We start from the raw sequence: 19785 nt of genomic DNA, 5'->3' as shown, positions 1-19785 counted from the left end.
TGTTGGCACGTTTAATGTTGTCCCAGAGGTCCCTGAGACTGTCCTCAGTTCTTTTCATTCTTTTTTCTTTATCCTGCTCTGTAGTAGTTATTTCCACCATTTTATCTTCCAGGTCACTTATCCTTTCTTCTGCCTCAGTTATTCTACTATTGATCCCATCTAGAGTATTTTTAATTTCATTTATTGTGTTTTTCATCATTGCTTGGTTCCTCTTTAGTTCTTCTACATCCTTGTTAAATGTTTCTTGCATTTTGTCTATTCTGTTTCCAAGATTTTGGATCATCCTTACTATCATTATTCTGAATTCTTTTTCAGGTAGACTACCTATTTCCTCTTCATTTGTTAAGTCCAGTGTGTTTTGAGCCTGCTCCTTCATCTGCTGTGTGTTTTTCTGTCGTCTCATTTTGCCTATCTTACTGTGTTTGGGGTCTCCTTTTCACAGGCTGCAGGTTCGTAGTTCCCGTTGTTTTTGGTATCTGTCCCCAGTGGCTAAGGTTGGTTCAGTGGGTTGTGTAGGCTTCCTGGTGGAGGGAACTAGTGCCTGAGTTCTGGTGGATGAGGCTGGATCTTGTCTTTCTGGTGGGCACGTCCACGTCTGGTGGTGTATTTTGGTGTGTCTGTGGCCTTATTATGATTTTAGGCAGCCTCTCTGCCAATGGATGGGGTTGTGTTCCTGTCTAGCTAGTTGTTTGGCATAGGATGTCCAGCACTGTAGCTTGCTGGTCGTTGAGTGAAGCTGGGTCTTGATGTTGAGATGGAGATCTCTGGGAGATTTTTGCCGTTTGGTATTACGTGGAGCTGGGAGGTCTCTTGTGGACCAGTGTTCTGAAGTTGGCTCTCCCACCTCAGAGGCACGGCCCTGATGCCTGGCTGGAGCACCAAGAGCCTTTCGTCCACACGGCTCAGAGTAAAAGGGAGAAAAAATAGAAAGAAAGAAAGAAAGAGGCTATAATATAGTGAAGTAAAATAAAGCTATTGTAAAGCAAAGCTATACAGACAAAATCTCACCCAGAAGCATATACATATACACTCACAAAAAAAAGGAAAAGGGGAAAAATTAATATCTCCTGCTCCCAGAGTCCACCTCCTGAATTTGGGCTGATTCGTTGTCTATTCAGGTGTTCAACAGATGCAGGCACCTCAAGTTGTTTGTGGAGCTTTAATCCGCTGCCTCTGAGGCTGCTGGGAGAGATTTCCCCTTCTCTTCCCTGTTCGCACAGCTCCTGGGGTTCAGCTTTGGATTTGGACCCGCCTCTGCGTGTAGGTCGCCTGAGGGCGTCTGTTCCCCGCCCAGACAGGACGGGGTTAAAGGAGGAGCTGCTTCGGGGGCTCTGGCTCACCCAGGCCGCGGGGAGGGAGGGGTACGGAGGAGGCGGGGCGAGCCTGCGGCGGCCGAGGCCGGCGTGACGTTGCACCAGCTCGAGGCGCGCAGTGCGTTCTCCCGGGGATGTTGTCCCCGGATCCCGGGACCCCGGCAGTGGCGGGCTGCACAGGCTCCCGGGAGGGGAGGTGTGGAGAGTGACCTGTGCTCACACACAGGCTTTTTGGAGGCGGCAGCAGCAGCCCCAGCGTCTCACGCCCGTCTCTGGGGTCCACGCTGATCGCCGTGGCTCGCGCCCTTCTCTGGAGTTCGTTTAGGCGGCGCTCTGAATCCCCTCTCCTTGCGCGCAGCGAAACAAAGAGGCAAGAAAAAGTCTCTTGCCTCTTCGGCAGCTGCAGACCTTTTCCCGGTCTCCCTCCCGGCTAGCTGTGGTGCGCCAACCCCTTCAGGCTGTGTTCACGCCGCCAGCCCCAGTCCTCTCCCTGCGATCCGACCGCAGCCCGAGCCTCAGCTCCCAGCCCCGCCCGCCCCGGCGGGGGAGCAGACAAGCCTCTCGGGCTGGTGAGCACCGCTCGGCGCCGAGCCTCTGTGCGGGAGTCTCTCCGATTTTCCCTCTGCGCCCCTGTTGCTGTGGGATCCGCGCTGATAGCCGCGGCTCGCGCCCTTTTCTGGAGTTCGTTTAGGCGGCGCTCTGAATCCCCTCTCCTTGCCCGCCGCGAAACAAAGAGGCAAGAAAAAGTCTCTTGCCTCTTCGGCAGCTGCAGACTTTTTCCCGGACTCCCTCCGGGCTAGCTGTGGTGCGCCAACCCCTTCAGGCTGTGTTCACGCCGCCAGCCCCAGTCCTCTCCCTCCGATCCGACTGAAGCCGGAGCCTCAGCTCCCAGCCCCGCCCGCGGGCTGGTGAGTGCTGCTCGGCGCCGAGCCTCTGTGCGGGAACCTCTCCGCTTTTCCCTCCGCACCCCTGTGGCTGCGCTCTCCTCCGTGGCTCCGAAGCTTCCCCCCTCCGCCACCCGCAGTCTCCGCCCGCGAAGGGGCTTCCTAGTGCGTGGAAACCTTTCCTCCTTCACGGCTCCCTCCCACTGGTGCAGGTGCCGTCCCTATTCTTTTGTCTCTGTTATTTCTTTTTTCTTTTGCCCTACCCAAGTACGGGGGGAGTTTCTTGCCTTTTTGGAGGTCGGACGTTTTCTGCCAGCGTTCAGTGGGTGTTCTGTAGGAGCAGTTCCACGTGTAGATGTATTTCTACTGTATCTGTGGGAAGGAATGTGATCTCCGCGTCTTACTCTTCCGCCATCTTCTCCAAAAAGGCACTCTTTTAAAAATATGTGTATGTGCAAAAAATATACTCCTGTTATTTAAAATTAAATAAATAGGGCTGGTGAGAATTTTGATAATGAAACAGTTTGCTTGGGAGTTGTGCTGATGTAAGTTTATTTCAATTCCAGCGTATGAGAAGGTTTCCAAACTGGGGACATGAAAATGGTAGTTTTCTACAGGGAGTCTTAGAGAATTGGTGTCTCTTCTCATGTCAGCCCATTGATGAAGGGAAAGGAGATGACAAGGAAGAGAAAATTAGGGCATGAATGAGATGGAGGCAGCTTCAGTTTCTGAGATGACAGACTGGATGTCGTCACTGTGTGTTCGCCAGTAATCTTACCCATGGTGACAAATGAGGTCAAGGAATCTACTGCAGGACTGGGGGCTGTGAGCCTCTCCCTGACTCTGCTCTGCTGGCTTTGAGCCACCGCTGACCCCCAGGAGTCTGGGTGGGAGGACACTATCCAGGGCAGGAGCTACCTGACAGAATAGTGACCTTGCCCCATGGAACTCCTGTTGTTTTCCCTTCCTCCAGATGAGGAGACCAAGCCTCAGGATGTTAGGTACTCCTCACCTTGATAAGGACAGAGGGTCCAGGTCTGTTTGAATTCAGAGCCCACAGGCTCTTTCCATGAAGCACTGCTGCCCTGGAAAGCATTCAGTCCAGCTGGGTAGGTGATTCTAACATGTAAAATGCTTTTAGAAAAATATGACCATGATCGTTATTAAATCGGGAGCTGTCAACAGTATGGGTTGCACTAAATTCATAGAAAAAAACGTTCCATGAAACTTGTGCCAAGCAGTTACTTGAAAGAAATGAGTTTTGAGTTGAGCCTTGAATGATGGGGAGGATTCAGTTAGGTGATAAGTGAATCTCTGCCTTTATCCCCCAAATGGCTCAAGATGCAGGCAGGCTGATCCTCCTGGGAAGAAGGTTGGGGGACAATCACATCATCATTATCAACTCGAAGAGTTTTTCTTATTGACAGACCTTCACCTGCTCTAGGGCTTAGATAGACCATCTGATCAGACCAATCAGCCCTGGGGCTTGCCAGACCACACCCATCCACCATCCTCAGCACCCTTGTGGGGTGCTAACCTTCCCCTCGACGCTTCCCTTCCAGGCAAGGCTAATCAGAGCCACCTTATTACCTTTGTGCCCAGAAGCCCCTGTGTTCCTGCAGGAAACATCACTCAGACTGGTAAGAATTGATGTGAAGACTGCTCCTAAAATGCTGTCATTGCATCCGGGGAGGACCTGAAAGCTCCAGTTGACATCTGCATCTTGTGTGAAGATTCTGGAAGAGAGGCGTGACTGGGGAGTGGGGTGTTAGTGGCTGGGAAGCAGCTGCCTTGGCAAGGGCTGTGTGCACACAAAGTGTTGGGGTGAGGAGCCTGCATGCTGACGGTCCCTGCAGAGGCGGGGCACACTGGGAGGCAGAAGGAATGGCCGACAGTGTCCGAAGGCTTTCTGGGTGTCTTTTTTTATGTTGTTCATTCTCTCTTGGCTTCTCTTCTCCCCTCGTTTCCTTAGGACATCTCCCTCCTCATCCCTTCTTCTTTCCACTTCTCCAACTCACCTCCACCCTCCTCTCCTCTCCTTCTTGGCCCCTCACTCCATTCTTCTCCTACCTGTTGGTCCCCAATCCATCAGTTTCTCCTGCTTCCCCTCCCCCATCCCCACATAGGCCTCCAGCTCTCTGCCTGTCTTTTGACCCTCACCCCCTTCCCTTGCTATTGGTCTCAGTCTCTCTTTCTGTCTCCTTCTCTGTTGGTCTCCCCTTTGATTCGTTTCTTCCCTTTTCTCTTATTTAGTATCAGGTGTGGGTTTGCACTCTGTGTAAGCCCTGTGCCACGGTGCATTCAGAGTAGGCGAGGAGGTGGGAGGTGCAGTGGGGCTGGTGGTGCTCATTTGCTGCGTGACTGCCTCTTCCAGGGAAGCTTCGTGGGGGGCTTGTCCTGAGGTTTACACCTGCTTCATTTTTGACTCCTTATTTTCAGAGGGGTTTCGGGAATCCTGTGAGTTCAGCAGCAATGTAGTATAGAGGGCCTCAGATGATCCCCCTGTGCCCAGGTCCTTTGGAAGGGGGTGGGGTCTCTGGGAATGATTTCCCAGGTTAACGAAATGGGGCAGGAAGGGAAGTAGAAAACAAGGGGGTCTACATGAGCAATTCCAAAACAAGAAGATCAGCACCATAAAGGCAGGGCTTTCTTCTTCATCCTGGAGGTATCCTCAGGTCAAACAGGGAAGTTTGAATCAAAAAGTGATAAAATATCCATCTTATCCCTCAACAAGTACAACAGAATGCTTTGCCCATGGCAGGTGTCTGATAAATATAAGTTAAATGAATCCACCTAATACTGGAGTGCATCTCTCAAACTCTCCTTTAACTTCCCACGTATGTGCTGAGGATGGCACCTCATCCCATGTCCCTGAGCCTTGTGTTTTTCAAGAAAAGCATTGATGGAATAAATAGTGTTTAGGTTTTTGGGTAACGATTTCAGCTTCCTCTTGGGTCCTCATTGCTTTGCCTTTGGTCATTGGAAGAACTGAGTGTTCCAAGTGGCCATCCACGTCACACAGGTGGCTGGGGCAGTTCTGGGAGAGAGTACAGAGTGTGAACTGCCCTGCTCAGTTAGAGGGGGGAAGGGAGGGAGAGGCGGAGGCACAGGTGGGTGGCTGGTTGTTTTCCCTGCCTGCAGCTGGCCTGTTCCGAGTGGTCATTCTCATTAACATTGAATTTCAATTTTTCTTTTATTATAAGTGCAAGACCTTCTGGTCACAAGTCATGCATGTGCACTGTGGTTCATCCTGATTCTGGAAAGTGAACATTATCACACCTCTGGAGTTTCTCTTCTTGGTGCATCTCATTGTGAGCTCTCCAGGGGCTCCAGGAGTCTAAGACTCCTCTGGGCAGGCTGGGCTTGTCTGCTTTCCTTCAAAGCTCATTTGTATTTTTATGTAGTGATGCCAAATAGGGAAAATGGAAAATAGGAAAGAAGGGGAAATGGCTCAGAAGCTTGACAATCCAGGTAGAATCATAAATATACATTCAAGGAAATAAAATACTGAAAGTACAAGCAGTCCTTTATATTTTGGTTTTTTTTTTTCCACTGGCATTTCATGTCCCTCCTTGGAGCTCATGATTGGTGCAGTTACTTACACTTATGTTAAAGGAAGCTGTATGTAAATAATTTCATTTCTTAATAAATTAAATAACCCTATATTATCTGGCATAGATAAAATTGTTCCAGGATAAACCCCTGAAATACATACATTACATCTGGATGTGCTCATAAAGTAAAGAAACTTTGCCCCAGGGCTGTGGTTTGGCAAGTCTTTGTTGGGCATGGTCAAGGAGGGGTAAGGCATTCTTTAATTTGGGGGAGCAAGAGTGTCTTGAAATCCCCACTAAGGCCTCCTGTTTGGTGAACTGCTGCTGTGCACTTGTAAAGCCCTGCTTGAGATTCATAAGGAGAACGCTGGAGTTTTCAAAGGCTTAGCACAACAATGGCTGTTGACCGTGAATGTTCTCTCTGGATCTCCTTACTTTTAATGTCTTTCTTCCCCTTCTTATCTTGTAAATACAATGAGGCTGATGCTCTAAATAAAAGAAGGCTGTATGAGTGTGTTCAAGTCTAAAATATAGCTATTTGTAATCGGTGTGATTAGTGTAATTCTTTATTGTATGGAAGTTTTGTGAAATTTCTTACGAGGAAACTTTAATGCCCCATTTTTTCCTTTGTGCTAATATCTTTATTCAAAAAGATTCTACATTTTAATAGATTTCTCTAGAAATTGACTTTGTGATGTATGTACATTCTATGAAAGATATTAACTTCGAGTTTTAAGAATTAATTTAAAGTTCCTGGCAGTGCAAAAATAAGTAAGTGTATAAATAAACCAAAACTCCACAGGACCCCTAATGTTTCACAGTCTATTATCTTTCATTGCTTAGAAAAAGAGCTATTTCAAATCTACCACTGCTCCCTACACAGCATGAAATATTTAGTAGTAAATAACTAGGGAACTATTTCATCCACAGGTGGATTTTGGATTAAATCACAGTGGGTTGTGTTTTTTTGTTTGTTTGTTTGTTTTAAGACTGTGGCTTTGCCCCACTGCTTTTTTTTCCTCTGAAAAAGTGCAGCATGCATTCAGAGTTCCTTTGCCACTTCCTTCCCCAGACCATGACTTATGTTCTCATACTGGGAAAATCCCACGTTCCATTTTCTGACGTTATACATTTTCCCTTTAATCTTTTCCAAACCCCCATCATCACTAATGGTGTATCTTGTTGTCTGCCACTAAAATTTAAGAGTATGTAATAAATTAAGGATGGTTCTACATTGCCTTTTATCTGACTAGCATCTGTGGGTGTCAGCTGCCAACAAGTAGCTCGGGTGTCTGGGCCGCTCCTGAATGCTCACAAGCTGACACACTGTCTTCTGATAAAAGGTACCTTCAAATATGCATGCGACTTTCAATATAACTTTTGTATGCTTGAACACTTCCTGTAAGAGAATCGCTTGACCTAATAAAATGACTTGGCTGGGACTTTGAAAAAGCTGGATATAAATATTGCTAGAAATTATAGAGCAAGCATAAATACTTCACTCTGAGCTTTGCTGAGCATTTTCAGGATGTTTCTGACCACAATTGTGAAACCTAAGCTTATCCCAGAGGAAGGGCATGGGAGAGGGGAGGACAGAGTTAGTCACGCAGGATCACCAGTCCTCCCAGGGAGACTACAAAGTAATAGCTACCCCCTAACATGGTTTCAGTGGTGATAAAGGAAGGGTTTTGTTCTTTTAGTTCTTATCTAATCAATTACCCTTGTTTTGATGATCTGTGTACAGCCCTCATCTAAAAATCTACATGTCTGAGTTCAGACATACCTTGTTAAGACTGTCATGTCCAAACAGAACACATATTATGTTCTCCAGAGAGATAGTATGTCCATGTGGGTGATAAGAACTGAAATCAAAGCATTGCCAGTCTTATATTTTAATGGAATATTTTGTTCTCCTAATTCTGTTCAAGGTGCTAAAAAAAAGTGTGTCTCTAAGCTGACATTTCTAATGAGTGAAGTATTTTATTGCTCTAAAGCTACCATTGTAGAGAAAGGTTAGTATGTGGTGGTGGTGGTGGTGTTGGTGATGGTGGTGATGGTGGTGGTGGTGATGGTGGTGATGGTGGTGGTGATGGTGGTGGTGATGGTGGTGGTGATGGTGGCAGTGGTGGTGATGGTGGTGGTGGCGGTGGTGGCGGTGATGGTGGCGGTGGTGCTGGTGGTGGTGATGGTGGTGGTGGTGCTGGTGGTGGTGGTGATGGTGCTGCTGGTGGTGGTGGTGGTGGTGATGGTGGTGATGGTGCTGGTGGTGGTGGTGATGGTGGTGGTGGTGGTGATGGTAGTGGTGGTGGTGGTGGTGATGATGGTGGTGGTGGTGGTGGTGATGATGGTGGTGGTGATGGTGGTGGTGATGATGGTGGTGGTGATGGTGGTGATGGTGGTGGTGGTGATGATGATGGTGGTGGTGGTGGTGATGATGGTGTTGGTGGTGGTGATGATGATGGTGGTGGTGGTGGTGGTGGTGATGGTGGTGATGATGGTGGTGGTGGTGGTGATGATGGTGATGGTAGTGGTGATGGTGGTGGTGGTGGTGTTGGTGGTGATGATGGTGGTGGTGGTGGTGAAGGCTGAACCTGAGACATGTTCTGCTGAATGCTGAAGTCCTTCAGGGTCAAGAGATGACCTTCCCCTTATGCACATTCCTTTTATTTTGTACAACACGAAGCTCATGAAGAGAAAAGAACATAATATATTATTTTCTTAATGCAGTTTTGCATTTGCTATTCTATTCCACAGCTTTTAATTTTATAATGAGATCTTGATGACAAGTTTCATATGAGCAGTGAGCTCTCATTAATTGATTAGGATCCACTGTGTCAGTTTCTTTGTTCTGTCTTCCTGCTTGTCTGATGGATCAGAAAGTGGGATGGTTAACAAAGGACTCACTAAGGTACTAGAGGGGTGTGTTCCAGACTAATTGGTGTGAATGCTAACTTTACAGTGCTGATAAGGTGTTCTTTTTATCACCATTTTCCAACGTGTCTCTGGTAGTATGATCCCTCCCTCTCCTGTTCCCTCTGTCTGCAAAACAGAGCTTAATAAACAGAAGAACAAATATGACCGCTTGCTTTGCCCTGATCTTAATTCCCTACTTTTATACAAATCCCTCACTGCTGGCTCCTCATCTCTCCCACCGTATGCTGAGATATACTCGGGGTGCTATAAATCATTCGGAATTAGAAGCTGTGCTCTGCATCTGACCTACTGGCTCATATACGCCCACGTCCACTGCAACTGGCAAACGGTGGTGGTTTATTTTGGGGCTGGTATAAGAGGCTGTGTCCGAAGGCTGTGTGTCAGATAGGGGCTGAGATTGTCATGTAATGTGGCCTCAACTCTTGTCTCCTTGCCCAGACTGCACTCTCGAAGCTCAGCCCAAATATGTTAGAGGTGGGAAGCGTTACGGACGAAGGTCCTTACCTGAGTTTCAAGGATCCGTGGAGGAATTTGCGGAGGTGACGGTAATTGAGCCACTCGATGAAGAAGCAAGGCCTTCACACATCCCAGCCAGCGACCGCAGTGAGGTAAGAAATTGGACAGGCGTATCCTTCTGGATCACAGGTGTGGATACCCGTGGATAGCCACATCACAGCGGTGCAGAGACAGGAGAACTGAGGGGTTTATGGCTTCTCAGCCATTTTTTCAACTACTTGCTAATCTTATTACTTGCCTTTTGGATATATGTGACTACTTTTTCTATTGTTTATATGTTTCATCTCTGTTTCAACTTTTGGAGAGCTGACCTTTCTGTGCATGCTTTATGTTTATACATTTTTGAATTCAGTTATTTTTATACTATCTGAGGTCTGCCCCTTGTAGCTCTTCTTGGGAATATCTCTCTCCTCCACAGCACTGTTATTTTTAGTTATGTAAAAAAGCTAACCAACTCCTTCCCCCCAAACTATAAGACAGCCGCCGTAACAGGTAAGAAATGAAAGCAGTGTGTTTAGGCATTTCAGGAGCCAGCATCTTATCTTTTGTGGTGGGGTAAAGCAGCTTTGCAACTTCATCCTTGTCCCAGGGCTCAGCGGTTTCCAGGGTTCTTAGTGGTTCTGTCCCACCTGGCATGTCCCACCTGGCATGTCCCACCTGGCATGTCCCAGCAGTCAGAGATTACCCTGCCTCCCTCATCTCCCTTCTTTCCATTTGACACGGTGCTATAATCTACCAATAAAGGAGAAGCAGTGACATTTTCTTGTTTCTTTCTTTGCAGCTCATTTACCAGCATACCATTTATAGAACATGATTGAAAGTGCCATGCTGAGCAAGCTCTAAATATTTCTTGTAAATCCCAGCTCAGACTGGGGATGCAGATATTTCAGATGCTCATATAAGCTGGGAAAGAGACAAAGTGCCTCAAGTTTCTTAAAGTAGTCTGTAGATCGTAGGTTGATGGGGGGGGATGAGCGTTTGTTGCTGTCTCAAGTTCATGTTCAGCTTGCTGAAATCTACAAGAAGCTTGCTCCAATAATGTCCCCAGCAGTCAGACATCTGGCATCTTCACAAACCCAAAGGTACCCACAAACCCCACAAACTCAAAGGTAACTGGAAAGAGCTCAGGTATTGAGCAAAAATGAAAACAACCACAAGTACTGCAATTTAGAAGACACGTGACTGGTCTGCTGATCAGATCACCTTTTTTTAAAATCAAGTGATACCTATGCTCACAATAGAAGTGAAGGAGCACTGGTAGAAATGTGAGCGAGAAGAGAGGAAGAAAAGCAGCTAGAGGGGATGAGGGAGATAGAAACCACAAAAATGGTGTGAGTAGTGCAGGTGAGAAGTGACAGCTGAAAACAGAAAGACCATGAGAAGCAAGAAGGAAAACATCGCCTAGAACATCACAGCACTGGGGACCAGTGGGTCTGGTGCAGAGGCTACTTCCCATCTTGGTTCAGTTGGTTTTAGACCCTCTCTTGGGTCCCTTTGAGAATTTAGATAGGGCCCTTTCCCCAGTAAAACACGTAGACTCACATGCACAGAAGTGTTATATGTACTATTTCAGGGAGGCCAGTAATTTGCATACTTCAGTTATTGCAGTGTTCATAATATCTTGCTATCAGGAAGGGTATCATTTTATAACATTAAATCTGTCTCATAACCCTAAATAGTGTGGAATGTATCTGAGACATTTCTCTGTGAAAAAATGGTTAAAATAGGTCTCAACACTTTACGGGGGAAGCTTTTCTTATATAGAAAACACCTTTAAGTCTAGTATCTCCTTTCTCCAACTGTTTTCAATACCTGAGGCACTGTTACTTGGTGCTAACAAATTAAATGGTTGCTTGTTTTTTTGAGAAGAGAGTTTCTAGTTACCACCTGGGGATACTCAGAAATGTTCTTGGGCAGAGCTGAGTTTGTTGCTGGCAGGATATTTCTTATATCCTTATTTAATCTTATTTACTGATTTCCAGGGAGATTTACTGTTTAAAAAGTGAGGCTTTGGTTTTATGTGTAAATAAAATGAAGGGTTGAGGCCTGAGTCTGGGCAAAATCTTGCTGCTTTTGTCTTAGTGAAAGAGTATGTTGGGAGAATCATTTCACCCCCAATGAACTTCAGCTTCCCTAACTCCTCCAGAAACCTCTTAGGTGTGACCTTTTGACAGTATACATAGAAGCTTTAGTGTAACGAGCCACCATCAATAGAGAGCAAATAGAGTGCTGTAGAGAGTCATTTATCTCTGTGTATGCTCTCCCCAAGGACTCTACTGACTTGACTTTGAGAGTCTGTTATACCCCAACCAGAAAGCCTATAGTAGAATCAGATAACACGTTTTTACCGCCTCCCTTTTTTTTTTTTTTTATTTTATTTATTTATTTTTGGCTGCATTGGGTCTTCATTGCTGTGGGCTCTCTCTAGTTGTGGTGAGGGGGGGCTACTCTTCACTGCGGTGCGCGGGCTTCTCATTGCAGTGGCTTCTCTTGTTCTGGTGCACGGGCTCTAGGCGCGTGGGCTTCAGTAGTTGTGGCAGGCGGGCTCAGTAGTTGTGGCGCATGGGCTTAGTTGCTCCGCGGCATGTGGGATCTTCCCGGACCAGGGCTTGAACCCGTGTCCCTTGCATTGCCAGGCGGATTCTTAACCACTGTGCCACCAGGGAAGCCCCTCCCTTTTTTTTTTAATTGCTGAAAGTGGACTCAAACCAAAGTTCATCCAGCTACTTTCTTGTCTAAAAATGAAGTGTTTTGCAAGCTGAATGGAGCCTGTCAGTTTTCAAGTTGATTCATCACTTTACAAAGTTAATAGAATCATGTGTGATGTTTTTGATGTCCCTCTGGGCAGTAAGAAGGGCCAGCCCCAGCTTCATGCAGTAACCATGGCCATGGGTCACATGCGCTGCCCTCATGGGCTGTGGCATAGTTTCTTCAGCGTCGGTCTTGTTGCATCCTGTTGTGTCAAGATAGCGCTCCCGTTTCCTGGCCAGTTTTTGCAGTAGCCTCAGCAGTTGAGGGCCACTCAGTTGGCCAACACAGTTCACGCTCTGGCAGCATGGCCTTGCTCTAGAAACCCTCCTCCCTTCTACAGAAGCTGTCTAGGGCTTAGCGGAGTGCCAGGTCATCTTCCCTATTCTAGAGTGGCCCTCAGGTGGGGAAGATGAGGAGAGCAAGATTCTCAATGAACTGTGGGATTGATTTATTCTTAACTTACAAGGAGTTCAGAACCTGTCAGGAGTTCTTTATTGTACTTCTGGCTTTTTTTCTCCCTTTTGGTTGCTTCAGTCCCATTTGTCTCCTGCCCGTGGGTGTTAAAAATGTCTTCCTTGGGTGTGTTTGTTATCAGGGACTCGTACCTCATCTCAGTGCGGCTGGGCAGTATTGAAGGTGGGAGGGGGCTGGGTCTCCCTTGACATGAATATTTCATGAGGAGTAGTGAGATGGGGAGCTGGAGACGAGCCTTCTAGGTTTGATTGTGGGTTTCTTTTGACTCCTGGGTCCTGGCTCAGGGGTTCCTAGCTTGCCCTTAGATTGCAGTTTCTCCTGTCCTCAGACAGGCCTCATTTTTCCTGAAGACCAAAGGACCTGAATCTGTTGTCAGAAGTTCTATGGAGGAGAAGTCTGGCTGTTGCTACCCAACAGGAGACTAATTTCAGCCCTAAGATGAATCAAGTAATTATCTCATTTATCTGAGGACTTGGGAGGGGTGCAATGCAATGGAATGGTGTCACAAGCCACCTATAAAAGCTGTCCTCAGGGTGGCTCGCTTCCTTCTAGGAACTCATCCTGTAGGGATATGTGAGCAGACAGTCATCTGAAGGGATAAAAGAGTAATCCCTTCCCTGCTTCCCTGTGGGGTTGTTCAAGAGTTGGGGAATTGCTAAGAGTGGACATTTCATTCCTAGGCTCCTGGGCTAGTGGTTCACAGTGTTCTTTATGCATCCTTGTTTGGAAGGCCTTCTCCCACACGTACAACAAATTTTTATTTATTTATTTATTTATTTATTTATTTATTTATTTATTTATTTATTTTGGGCTGTGTTGGGCCTTCGTTGCTGTGCACGGGCTTTCTCTAGTTGCGGCGAGCAGGGGCTACTCTTCGTTGTGGTGCACGGGCTTCTCATTGCGGTGGCTTCTCGTTGCGGAGCGCAGGCTCTAGGCTCGCGGGCTTCAGTAGTTGTGGCACGCGGGCTCAGTAGTTGTGGCTCGTGAGCTCTAGAGCGCAGGCTCAGTAGTTGTGGCACACGGGCTTAGTTGCTCCGCAGCATGTGGGATCTTCCCGGACCAGGGCTCGAACCTGTGTCCCTGCATTGGCAGGCAGATTCTTAGCCACTGTGCCACTAGGGAAGCCCATGTACAACAAATTTATAGGTAATTCTCAGTAGTCATGATTCTCTGTAGTCTACTTGTAACTCCACCTTTTCCCTCTCATCCAAGAAAACAGAAATGCAGGCAAGTAAGAGTGATGCTATTGTAGAGATTGCTTTCAAGCACCTACATTTTTTAACGTAAGCTCCATGTGAAGATCCAGGCTTCTTTAGTTACAGCAATTTGGAACTCCCCCAATGACCATTCATGGTGCACCATTATGATGCCTTGGGTGAGAACCCATGTTGTGACTGCGGGATCACAAGTGCTTCACACTTTGGCCTCATCCCCTGAATAGAATATATAAGTATTAACCTTGTTATGAGGTTGTGTTCGACTTTTGTTTCAGTCCACGTGTTAAAGCCCTAACATAAATTGTAAACATTTTAATCATCTCCACCCTCCCCTCCCCCCAGCTTTATTCAGGCAATTTGATTCTTTCCTGATGAAACAGAAAATATCTAACCTAACTATTAAGTGTGTCTCCCCAACCAAGTTTACTTTACAAGGCCATAAAGCCTTTGCACAGGGAAAGACCACTGTTATCTTGCTAAATTTTCAGCAGTAAAATGTGTGTTTCAGAATTTCATTTAGAAACCCTGAAGCAAAATGTGCTAGTTCACAAGTGACAGGTGGGTTCCACTGTCCAGCTGAAATGTGCATTCACCTTCCAATTTAGTGTGTTTACCTGGCAAATGGATCCTTTGGGAGTCTGACCTCTCATCTGGGGTGGTATTGAAAGGAAAGTGGTGATTTTTCTGTTTGTGGGATCATTTTCACTCAAGGCAATTCAGTTGGACATTCTATTCTGAATTAATCCAGACTAACAAAGGGCACATTCTTGAGTTTTTAGATTCTGAAGAGTATATATTCCCGCCCCCCATATATGCATATATGCAGTGGCTACTGAACTGACCTTGAATTTTATAAGGGTTTCTTCTAAGGGTAGCTGGAAGTTGAGGAGAAAAACAAAACTAATTCTTGGTTTTATTCTGTATTACTCAGACGTGGTAGGAAAGGTTGACAATGAACACAATTGGGGCAGGGCCACTTTGCTTTCTGCCCTTGTTCAAAACAGGGGACACCTTGTTAACTGTTTTCCTCCACAGGGAATAAATTGGGCCTAGTAAGATTCTTATCAAGAGCCAGAGGCTTTATTTAAACAATGATTTCTTCAACTGTAGACAATAGTAGTGTAAGCCAAAACCGTGCAGTTTAAGTGAGGACCTGAGAGAAAAGTTAAAGCCAATTGCTTCATTCAGCGGAGAATGGACAAGCAAATCAAGCCCTTGTGTTGGACTGTGAGGGAAGGAGGATGAGTGGTCGTTATTTAAAAACAAAAACAGAAACACAAAGAACCCCCAAACTGATTTTACTACCCTCCATAAAATCAATCTTCTTCCAGAAGTGTGAAACTGACTTGTGTCCCCTTATGTTCATTTTCATATATGCATAACTTTGCGGTTGAACTTCATAAATTATTCATTTACATTGTATAGAGTAAATATTTAATTCTGGAGCAAACTTCTTAATGACTGAGAGAAGTTTTTCTAAGAGCTTTTGTAGTTGAAATGCACCTATTTTCCAATTACTCGCCCGTTACATTTTTTGTTCTAGTCTTTGACAAAGTAAGCAATTTCATTACTGATGCCATTTGTTTCCATCAAATAATATGACATCATCAGGATAGGTTTTTTATTAATGGAATTCCAGTGTTTCCCTTTATATTTCTTGAGTATTATTAGATCATCTCCGGCTATTCTCAGAGATGAAACACTCATTCAAGATGCAACTATAAATCACTTGAAAGTGATATAAAGAAGCCCCTTCAAAGCTAATAAGATGTTTTCATTCTAACACAGATTCAGCTTTCAGACTTTCAGGCTTTGCTGTTCTGGTAAGTCCTCCTGACTTGATCCCAGAGGAAATTCTCTTGGAGTCTAGCCCTCATTCTCACCTCCTTGCAGGTCAACAATTTCTAATATTTATTTTCTAACTAGAAAATAAAATAGACAACACATCAAAAATTAACAAGTTAATTTTAATGATAATAGTAACATTTTCCAACTATACCATTAAGTATTTTTCAAATAGGAGAGCAGTATTCACTATCTGTTGAAAGCAACTCTGATAAGCAGGATACCACAAGCAGATGTATGAAAGAATCCCTTTCCTTTAAGGACTTTAAAATCCAGTGAAACAAAACCAGTCCCCAACCTTGGTAGAAGAGGCTTAAGGCTCGGATTCCTTTAAATTCAGCATTTCTTCACACTGGCAGTACTGAAGGCTGTTTGGCACTGTAGCAGGACTCATCTAAATGTGTGTGCATTTAAAAATCATACATTAATTCTTATCCCCAACACTTACTTGTAGCTTTTAACTGCTTTTAAAGATAAAGGAACTGATTTGCATTCTAGTCATGACAGCCCTGCAACGGAGCAGCTTGTTCCTGGGTTCAGAATAGAGAGATTGGGATTGGGGCTGTCAGGCCCCCTTTCATCGCCCCTTTGCCTTCCTTCAGATGCAGGACAGGTGGAGATGAAGTCCTAAGAAGCGTGTCCCTGCAGGAACAGTAGCCAGCCTTGCTGGGTGCACTTAGCTTCCAGTACCTGCCCAGAGCACGGGCTTTATCAGTATTTAGGATTGTTAGTTAAATATGCGATAGATGCTGTGTTTTCAGAAGTCCTAAGGTTTCCATCATAAGTATCTCCTAACTGATCCTGTTTTTCTGCAGAGACTTCCTGTGCTTACTTAAGTGTGCTGCTCTTGTAAAATGGACACTACGGCTCAGTGTGCTGGGGGAGCTTTTTTGCTTTAATAAATTTCTTTTCTCTTCTCTTTGGGCATGCAAGACTTTCCCTTTTCCAAAAAACAAAAACAAAAACAAAAAACTCTGCTTAAGGCTGCTGAGATCAGTTCAGCAACCTCTGCTGGGAAAGAATAGCCCCGTGTGTGCCCCCCGTAATCGCTTTAATTAGCCGAACATTCTGAGGGGCACAGAGGTCTGCGCCGGAGCAGATGGCTGGTGGGTCTGCGGCTGGGCCCTTGTGGGCAGGGGCTGCACCAGACCCGCAGGCTGCAGATGCTGGCCCGGCCTTGGGGCTGGAAGCCCCGGGATCCAAGAGGCTTGGGCCATCTGTTCCGCCGTCCAGCGAAGCAGGTGTCCCTCCAAAGAAAGCATTCCTGAAAGCAGTGCAGCCCACAGGTGCAGGGCACCCTTGTCCAGCTGTAGGGCAGCCCGAGAGCTGACCACAGTGGCCAGCGTGACTGAGACGCACAGCCCGCGGCAGGGGGCTGTGGGACTCCCTTTGTCTGCCTACCTGGCGGTGCACGGCACTTCTTTCTGCAGTAGCCATTTTAGGACCGGGCAACCTCTGACCGTCTCCCCTCTGTCTGCTCTCACGGGGCCTGTTGGCCAGCACACATGGCATGGTGGGCCCTGCCAGATGTGGCCACCCAGGGGACACTGTCCACAGCGCAGAGGGCCCCGGGGGAGGCCCTGCTCCTACGTTGAATCAAAAGTTGATTGCTAAAAAAAAAAAAAAAAAAGTTGATTGCTTCATCACAACTAACACACTCAAAGCTGGAGTTTCTAGAGTTTCTTCTGGGTTTGTTCTTAAAGCTGACGCTGGTCTGTCTGCTGTTTCTTTCCTCTGCCCTTGTCCTAGTGTTGAACACCCAGGTAGTAGGAATAGTAATTATAAAATGTATTTGCTTAACAGACAGCACTTAATTTGCAGCAGGCACTGTTTCAAGTGCTTTCCAAATACTAGCACACCCTCGTAGGTAGGTATTATTCACTTACCCCTGAGGAAACTGAGGCACACAGGGATTAAGTAACTTGCCCAAGCTTGCACAGCCAGTAAGTGAAGAGTCCGGCTCTGGAGTCTAAACCCTCAACCACTTCATTGTTCTGGCTGAAATAATAACAAGAGCTAACGTTTCCTAAGAGCCAGGCATATGCCTCCGTGTCCCTATCAGGTGGGTCACTCCCACTTTGCAGATGAAGTAAGGTATCGAGGGGTCACACAAAGTGGCAGGGCCAGACTTAACCCCGGCAGTCTCCCCCGGCTACCATTTTGCCTCCGGAGTCAGGAATTGCTGAATGATTTTTAAAAATGTATTAATATCCATTCTTTCTCCAGTGAGAGGCTACATAAGATTTCAAAGGAAGAAGTTGAAAATCCTTTTTTATGAATAGTATGGAGAACACATCCCAGCAATTGCCACCCCCTTCCTCTCCCACTTTTCCAGAGATGTTCGTGATTACCTCCCTTCCAGTACTCATGGCTGATCTGTGTCTAGAGGCCACCTGCCAGGCTTTCACTGTGCTGGGTAAACCGTCAGCAATTAAAAGACCTTGTTCCAGAGTGATGCCTCCTTTTATTGGTGGTGTTCCAGTAGCCGAATGATCAAATCCCCCCCAACCTTCTAACCTGCTTTCCCTTCCCTCTCCTCCTGCTTTTTAATTGGAACTACTGGCCCCAGGCAGTGAGAATGAAAATAAAAGAGCTGTGAGTGAATTGAATCTGCTCCCACCCACCCCCTACCCCACCGAAAAAGCAATTTAATAACAAACATTCAGCCACCCTTGTGCTTACCTCTTCTTAAAGGAATAGGCCCTTGGGGGGAGATGGGGAAGAATCATAGCAAAACATCTGGGTGGCAAACTCAATCTCCAGTTAAAGTGGTCTTGGAATGAAAATGTAGCCCTTAGCATAAGCTTGCTTCTCCTTCTAGCAGGGCTGGTCTTAGCTGGATCTAGGCTTCTTACACAGGGCCATGGAGAAATGCTTGGGAAATCGTTACCCTTGGAGATGTTAAAATAAGTTATCCCTTACCTTGCCACTACTTGCCCTAAGAGTTCATGTGAAATCACTTAAGCTGCTACACCTGACGCCATTGGGTTAGGCTGTCTGAAGAATGCCTCTTTGGATGGCTGTGGTCACAGCCCCCAAGGCAGGTCTCAGACGAGTGTCCTTGATCTTCCCACACTCTGCTAAGTTTAGGAGGCATTGGCACAGAGCAGCTTTCACCCTCCTGAAAGTGCCTGGACCTCCCACCAAGCATGGTCTCTCCATCACAGGTCACAGTACAGGGGGACATGGCTGACTAGCAGAGTGGTACATACCAAGGGGACAGAAGTTTCCCTTTCTCCCCACCCCCAGGTTACAGGGAATTCATTTAGTGAGAACTCAGGGGCAGGCTGGCAAAAGAAATAGTGAAATTGTACCTATTTATATGGTATAAACAACATTTATAACAGTAAAGGAAATAAAATGGTTTCCCATATTCCCTCAACCAAGTGTATATATATATATATATATTTATTGTCTCTGTTTCCTTCCAGTCTTTGTGTAATTGTATGAATGTTTTTTTCCAACGGTAATCATAGTGTTGATGACATTTTTGTTGTGGTCTTTCATTTAACATTTCATGTTTTTCATGCTCCTACATTGTTTTATAATTACACTTTTATCGACTACATTATGATGTATCATTATACTTTATGCCCCATTGTTGAATATTTAAATTGTTTTCAGTACTTTTACAAAAAGTGCTAAATGTACATATTTACATATATACTTTTTTTCTTTCTTTGATTTTATTGCCATCAGAAATCATATGAAACTGGATCAAACAGCATGAACATTTTCATGACTTTTGATACATAAAGCCATTTTCTTTACTAAAAGGGTAATATCCATTTACATTGCTACCAGTAACATAAACAGGCCTATTTTAACTCATAACCTTGTTGGTAATAGGAGTTATATTCTTAAATACTTTGCTAATTTAATGGGAACAAAAAGATTCCTTGGTTTTAATTTATACTTCTTTGATTGCTGTTGAAATGAACCTTTCCCCATATCTGTTTAATTGTGTTGCCTCTTATGTGAATTGTCTGTTTGTATTCTTTGCATATCTGCTGGAGACTTGGCACTTTTCTTACAAATTTATATAAATAACTGGTACTCCCCAGGGTCACTCAAATTAATGCTTTAAGTTTGAACATGGTAATGAAAAAAACCTGCAAATATAAACTTAATATATACTACACAAACATGTGTCCAAGAAAAATAATATCAAATTTTATAGTGCTTATTAGGTGCCAGGCACAATTCTAAGCATTTTACCCAGCTCTGTGAAATATGTACTACTTTATTCCCATTTTATAGATGGAGAAACTGAGGCAAAAGAGGTTAAGAAACTTAT

At 45.5% G+C, this 19785-nt stretch overlaps 1 protein-coding gene across 15 annotated transcripts in view; it reads left to right on the top strand.

The window, feature by feature from the left end:
* Nucleotides 1-19785, top strand: part of NIN (ninein) — a 114186-nt gene that overhangs the window by 30659 nt on the left and 63742 nt on the right. For 9 of the 15 annotated variants that reach the window (XR_009007425.1, XM_057542433.1, XM_057542422.1 and 6 more), the window contains 3 exons: nucleotides 7005-7094; nucleotides 7680-7763; nucleotides 9124-9293. Coding sequence is in view for 14 of the 15 variants with exons in the window: in XM_057542433.1 (XP_057398416.1) it covers nucleotides 7005-7094; nucleotides 7680-7763; nucleotides 9124-9293 (344 nt within the window). In the remaining variant the exon portion in view is untranslated. The remainder of the gene's footprint in view (nucleotides 1-7004; nucleotides 7095-7679; nucleotides 7764-9123; nucleotides 9294-19785) is intronic. The other 6 variants (XM_057542436.1, XM_057542430.1, XM_057542431.1 and 3 more) reach the window with 2 other exon arrangements.

The sequence above is a fragment of the Balaenoptera acutorostrata genome, chromosome 3, assembly GCF_949987535.1.
Source record: "Balaenoptera acutorostrata chromosome 3, mBalAcu1.1, whole genome shotgun sequence".
In the NCBI taxonomy this organism is placed as follows: domain Eukaryota; kingdom Metazoa; phylum Chordata; class Mammalia; order Artiodactyla; family Balaenopteridae; genus Balaenoptera; species Balaenoptera acutorostrata.
This window is presented reverse-complemented; position numbering and strand designations above follow the sequence as displayed.